General features: G+C 47.7%; 1 protein-coding gene across 1 annotated transcript in view; it reads right to left on the bottom strand.

The window, feature by feature from the left end:
- MKRN2 (makorin ring finger protein 2) overlaps window positions 1-5,090 on the bottom strand; it is a 32,632-nt gene extending 27,542 nt beyond the window's left edge. Inside the window, exon 1 of the mRNA XM_007126199.4 lies at window positions 4,968-5,090. Coding sequence (XP_007126261.1) covers window positions 4,968-4,993 — 26 coding nt within the window. The 5' untranslated portion in view covers window positions 4,994-5,090. The remainder of the gene's footprint in view (window positions 1-4,967) is intronic.
- Between the last annotated feature and the right edge of the window lie 1,644 nt (window positions 5,091-6,734).

Consider the following 6,734-nt stretch of genomic DNA (forward strand, 5'->3'; position numbering starts at 1 on the left):
AGCCTGTGCTCCGCAACGGGAGAGGCCACAACAGTGAGAGGCCCGCGTACCGCAAAAAAAGAAAAAGTATACAGAAGAGTTAACAGAGCAGGTCTGAGCCTGCTTACGAGGCAAGGCCCTGCTTATCGCACCTGGGACTTTACTGGCAAACAGTTCCCTACACTGATACAAACTGTGTCTAAGTGATGAAAGTGGCTCACTGTGCCTATACTGTGGACAATGTGGTTTACGCTGAACGTCTGCTTTCCTTCTGGGAGCCTGGTTTGGGTACATGCTGGGCAGAGGGTGACCGTCCAGGGCACTGGATCTCTAGTGGGCTTCCCTGGGCACATGTTGCTGCTGCATTTCTGCTGCGGGAGGAAGAGTGTGCTGTGACCCTTTATGGGAGGAAGTGAGGGCAGGAAGCCTGCACATGGGCTCCTCCAGATGCCGCCTGAGTCCTTCTCCCCGTGATCCATCTGTGACTCCTCACTACCCACTGTCATAAATCTTAGCCTTGGGCACGACTATGTGCTAAGTCCCATGGGTCATTCTAGCCAATCACTAGCTGTAGGGGTGGTCTTGGGATCCTGGACAGGAGAGTTTATCACGCTTCTAAGCAGTTTGGTAATTCTTCTTGAGAAATGCTACTCAACACTGTGACATTATTCCAATTATCCTCAAGTATGATAATCTTTGAAGGTATAAAAGTAAGAAAATAAAAAAAATAAAAAAATAAAGAAAATCAGTGCCAAGAGCCAAATCCGATGACCAAGATTAGTAAACTCATAAAGAGTGGAAGAGAACAGGCTCAAACTGGTTACATAAACAGTTTCACAAAAGAGAGATCTAACAAATACTTCATTAGTAATTTCTTTTGGAGAACTAGACAAGATTTCCGGAAAGAATCAGGGTAAGAGAGTACCAGAGCTCCTCTACCAGATGCCACCTGTCAACCAGGCAGGCGAGAGGAAAGACGTTCAGTGGCGGTCCTGCAGACGCCTTTTATAATTCTACCATCTCCCATCAGTCCTTTTCAGAAAACATGCCTTCCAAACTGCACTAATTATCTTTCCCATCAAAAATCCAAAATATTTAACCACCACGCAAAGCTTCTAGTTTTGTCACTTATAAGCTGGTGACTTCATGCAAGCCATTTCACTTCTGTAAGTGACTGAGCTGAAATTTTAAGAGGTTCAAAAATAACTTCTAGGTCACCAACACTGCCTTCAACAAAGGTGAGTGTGAAACAAGTGTTATAAGAGGTGGAGCCAGACAGCCCTATTTTTGTAGCATATGTCACCATTTCCACTCCCTAGTGACAAACAAAACTTCCTTGAGCGCATCCTGCCTGTCCTTCGGGGCATCTCTGTCATCCACTTATAGCGATTCCTCAGCATCTAGGTTATAATAAGCTTAATCCAGGCCTCTTTCATGTTACACCCTGTAATACATTTCCAACTGCTCACCCTTTCCTATGGCCAAACCATCCCTTATATCTTCCGAGAGAGAAGACTGAGACATGAGCTGGGGAGGAGTGTGGGCTGTTGCTAGCACAAGGGGGGAAGCGCATGGCTGGAGACTCAGAGCAGGGAGATTCTTTCTAGGGTACACTCCAAAGTCATCTGTTACCCTGGCTGACCCCAAAGACCGTTTCAGATAGTGTGGCTATTATATGCTGCAAAGGATATGAGGTTCACTACTGGCCACAGAACTGCCAGCAGCGCTTGCTGTGCCTGAGGGCTGAACCAAACAGAATCAATCTGGTGTCTTGCAGGTCTTTCAATGGTGCCTGCCTCTAGCAAAACACTTTTGCAAATAGTTTCCAGGTATATGGGTAATTTGCATTCTCAGTGTCACCTTCCTTTATGTTTTCGCACATAATTTCACAGACTTAAATTTTATGACTGTACTGCTTGTGACAAAATATCCATCAAGGGGGAACACAGCTAATGCGAGGCATGGTAGTAGGCATGAAATAACTTATTTATAAGAGGTGGGGATGAAATAAAGTACAGTGTAGGGGTTAAAGGAAGACTCTGAGGTCAGAGAGCTTCCTGTGACCTTGAGCAAATTAATTAAATCTCCAAACCTGTTTCCCCATCTGTAATATGATATAAATGTACTTCACAGACTGCATGCCAGTGCTTAGCCTAACACACCATAAATGCTCTTAGGATGGTTAGTCGTTGTTATCTAATCTCTTAACCAACGCTGCTGGTTAGGCATTACTATCCCAATTTTACAGATAAAGAGACTGTGATACCAGAATCAGAATCCAGAACTGCCCAAGTCTGGAGCTCAAGCTCTTCCTACCACTCACTGGCCACAAGATGCCCCATATTTTGTGACTTTCAATGAGTCAAAAGCTCTAGGCCCGACTCTCAGGAAACTGTAATTCTAGGTCTTGTACTACTGATTATAAAACAAAGGGACCTCTATCACATTGAGGAGAAGGACAAACAAACTGATTACCAAGCAATAATAAAGGCCTGCACCAGGGCTTTGAAAACAGACTGGAAGACATAGGGAGATGGTTTGGAAAAAGAATCAACAAAAAAGGATCCCCAGATTGAGATTCTGGATAGAGTGAAATGTCAAGAAATCAGGGGAGCTGACTGATAGCACAACTGTGTGAGGGGCCACTCTTGCATTCCAGGCAATAAATATGGAGTGTCTTTGTCATTAAGTCTGGGAATCCTAGCATTTCACATCCCTCTGAGAGAAATAATTCGTATTACAATGGAAGCAAAACAAACTCTCTGTCCAGCTGACATTCAGAATAAGCAAGTATATCACATCCCACAGCAAGGAAAACAAACCAAAAAACAGTTTGCACCCTGACATAAACCAAAAGCAGAAGACCACCCAGTTTAGATCTGGTCCCCCAAATAAATCATACCTGGATCATTTCATGTAAGTTACCAATGTGTGGAGATATGACTTCAGTGAATAAGATAATCAAGTGAGAAAAGCTTTCCCATCACGAGCACACTAACGTAAACCTGGTACTCTTGGTAATATGGCCGTTTTTCGTGTTTAAATGTGTTGTTTTTTATTTGGCGAGGCAGCCCTTTTGAGGCCCAACTCCTTCACATCCCTTTGCAAGTAACCTTTACTTTCCTTATGGTTTTGGTTGAGTTTTCCTTTCATATGAGCATATTAAAAGCTTTGAAAATTCCTGTAGTAAAGAAACTTTAATTTAGCATTTCCGAAACTTATCTGGGAGCCATAGGGTCTACAAGAGCATAAATTCTGATGCCACATATCTGCCACCTGGAAGCTGAATAACCTTGGCAAGTCACTTCAATGCTGAGGCTTGGTTTTACGATGTGTGGAATGGTGCATGTTGCTGGATTACATGCGACACGGCTGTAAAGAACCTCAAAGAGCACCCAGCACACTGCAAACCCTGCAACGAACAACAGTTAGTACTTAAACAGAACTGATTCCTTCCCAACGTTCCAACCCACTCTAGTTTCTCTGCACCAACTTCCTGCAGGACACCCCTATTTGGGAAAAACAGAATTAAAGCTTTTAGGTCAGGCCACCTCCTAGTATAGAAGGAAAAAACCCAAGATGATCCTGATTTACATTTTTGTTCCTGCGGTTAGATGTGAATTAGGGGCAAGGTTCAAGCCTGAACATAAGGTTTCATCTGTAAAATTAGATTACCACACAGAGTTGAGATTCAATTACAAAGCATCATATAAATGTGCACCGTTACGTGGCCGCATCTTAGGAGCAGTAACCAGAATTTGCTATACAGTCCACAATGACTAAGAATATTGCTCCAACAGGGGGAACTTTATACAAATATAACTAAACATACACAAAGGTCTTCACAAAACACCTTCTATTACAAATAACCTAGTAAAACTTTTCTATACACACTTAAGTGCAAGTTTCTGACAACTGCTAAATATACGTCACCTAGGCCTTGCATAAACTGGCTGAACGGTTAATACAGCCTAATACTAACAGGAAACTTTTTACATTACACTGTCTCAACTATTCATACTAACGAAGAGAAGTAACAACACAGATGATAATTAAATAAACTGCTCATTACACAATCAAACCATACAACTGTGGGCTGTTTCTTTCCCCCCTAATCAATGTTTCCCACACAGACTTAACTGAAACCAATTATTAAAAGAAAAAGGGTACTTTCCAGATCCAATAACACTAGGATCCCAGTACCTTCAAGCCACACGCTTAGCAAGGAATGAGGGTGTTACTCATCAAGTTATTTGTATTTAACAGGAGCAGTGCAGCCATCCGGCTTTGAATTTTCTACAACCAGCCACCCATTAATGTTGTATTTCTCCACGGAAATGGGTCTCTCAGTAAGATGAGAGTCACAAACTCCGTTAGCCTGAGTTTCCTGCACTGCAAAATAGGAATAATGTCTGCCTAGTAGTTTAGACTGGTGACGAGTATAAATGACTTGGGAACATGCGGGGCAATTAAACTTCCAGTAAATGCTATTTTCCACACAGCAATTCTTAACTCGCTAACTCTGCAAGTTTACGCTGCATCGGAATTCTCCAAACTCTTAGGAAACCAACGCCGCTTTCGGGGCCCCAGCTGCTTTGAGGCCCTTCTTTGACGATTAACAGCCTACACCTGCGTGGTGTCTCCATCTGTAAACCACCTCCTGGTGCCCCTTTACTCAACTCCAAGTCACCTTCTGCAGCTAAACCCTCAGGCCCAGGGGCCCGCCCCCCAGGGCCCCACCAACACTCCTTCCTTCCAGCCGCACGGGCCACCCCTGGAACTCGCGGCACAGCCGCCCGCGCTGGCTTCGTCCGGATGTCGCCACGATGCTCGGCCGCCGCGCCCCAGGCTTCGGCCACCGAGCCCGTCCCGCCTGGGGAAGCCGGACCCTGAACCGGGAGCCACTTTCCACGAACCCACTCCGGCTTGTTTCCCTGGCGCAGGACTGGGGCGCACCCGGGGAAGGACCTGCGGGGTCGCGCACTGACCTGCAAGTGACCTGCTTGGTGCTCATGGCGGTCGGGTGGAAGGGCCGCCGTCACACCACCGCCTCTCGCTCTTGTCGCCGCCTAGGCCCCGACCCTGCCCATCCCGCGCGGCCGCGTCACGCCGGCGCACGCCGTCGTCCCCGTGCTGCACCTTTGTAGCGCCGGCAGCAAACCTCGCCGCCGTCACAATTGGTTCCGCCCCAGGGGTGAGGCTGGGCCGACCCCCAATCTCGGGCACTCCTAGTCCGGCATTTTCAAACCTCCTAGGCGGGGCCTGGCTAGCCTCCCAGTCCTGCGGGTTTTATCCCGGGTGCCGACTATTAGTTCCTGTGGGTCTGCCCCTTTCTCCAACTGCATTTCTTAGCGGCTTCTCACGGTCTAGAATTACCTCACCCGTCCCGAGGCCAAGCTCCCGCCTCTCCTCTGCGCACCTTAATCCCAAGTACTCTTACCCACCCAAACCCTCCCTAGGCCCCTTTCGCAGACCCGGCCTCAGCTGTTCCCGCCAAGCCTCGCCTCCCACTTAAGGAATTCCTTAGCCCAATCCAGGGCAAAATCCAAAGATTTTGCTCTTTTTCAAAATCTCCATTCCCACCCCAAGTTTTAGACCTCATTTTCTTTCCTGGCATTCCTCAACTGTTCATCTTCCATTTCCTCTGGTGGAAACCCCAAAAGACATTCGTGACACTTTCCTCTGGTTGTCTACATCCTGCAGATCCTGCTTCCACACCCGTCTCCAAAGCATCCCTCTTCTCTCATTTCCACTGTCATGGCTCCTGTCTAAGCAAGTGGCACTCCTTGCCTGGGCCCATGCACTGGCCTGTTAACTGGCCTGGCTTCTGCTCCTGTCCCTTTCTAGTCTGTCACACAAAACCTGTTTTAAAAATAATAATAATAATAATTAATTAATTTTACCTTCTTTTTGGCTGCGTTAGGTCTTCGTTGCTGTGCGCAGGCTTTTCTCTCACTGCGGGGAGCGGGGGCTACTCTTTGTTGTGGTGCGCGGGCTTCTCATTGTGGTGGCTTCTCTTGTTGCGGAGCATGGGCTCTAGAGCGCAGGCTCAGTAGTTGTGGCGCATGGGCTTCGCTGCTCCGCGGCATGTGGGATCTTCCCGGACCAGGGCTCAAATCTGTGTCCCCTTCATTGGCAGGCGGATTCTTAACCACTGCGCCACCAGGGAAGCCCACAAAACCTGTTTTTATTTTTAAATAAATTTATTTTATTTTATTTTTGGCTGCGTTGGGTCTTTGTTGTGGTGCGCGGGCTTCTCATTGCGGTGGCTTCTCTTGTTGCGGAGCACAGGCTCTAGGCGCGTGGGCTTCAGTAGCTGTGGCTCGCAGGCTCTAGAGTGCAGCCTCAGTAAGTGTGGCGCAAGGGCTTAGTTGCTCCGCGGCATGTGGGATCTTCCCGGAGCAGTGCTCGAACCCGTGTCCCCTGCATTGGCAGGCGGATTCTTAACCACTGCGCCACCAGGGAAGCCCCCAAACGTGTTTTTAAAACATAAATTGGATCATGACATTCGCCTCTATTAACCTCTCAGTAGTTTCCCATTGCTTTTTTCAAAATTTCTTTTTTAAATGGTAAAAACTTGAGGGCTTCCCTGGTGGCGCAGTGGTTGCGCGTCCGCCTGCCGATGCAGGGGAACCGGGTTTGCGCCCCGGTCTGGGAGGATCCCACATGCCGCGGAGCGGCTGGGCCCGTGAGCCATGGCCGCTGAGCCTGCGCGTCCGGAGCCTGTGCTCCGCAACGGGAGAGACCACAGCAAG

This window comes from Physeter macrocephalus, chromosome 18, assembly GCF_002837175.3.
Source record: "Physeter macrocephalus isolate SW-GA chromosome 18, ASM283717v5, whole genome shotgun sequence".
In the NCBI taxonomy this organism is placed as follows: Eukaryota; Metazoa; Chordata; class Mammalia; order Artiodactyla; family Physeteridae; genus Physeter; species Physeter macrocephalus.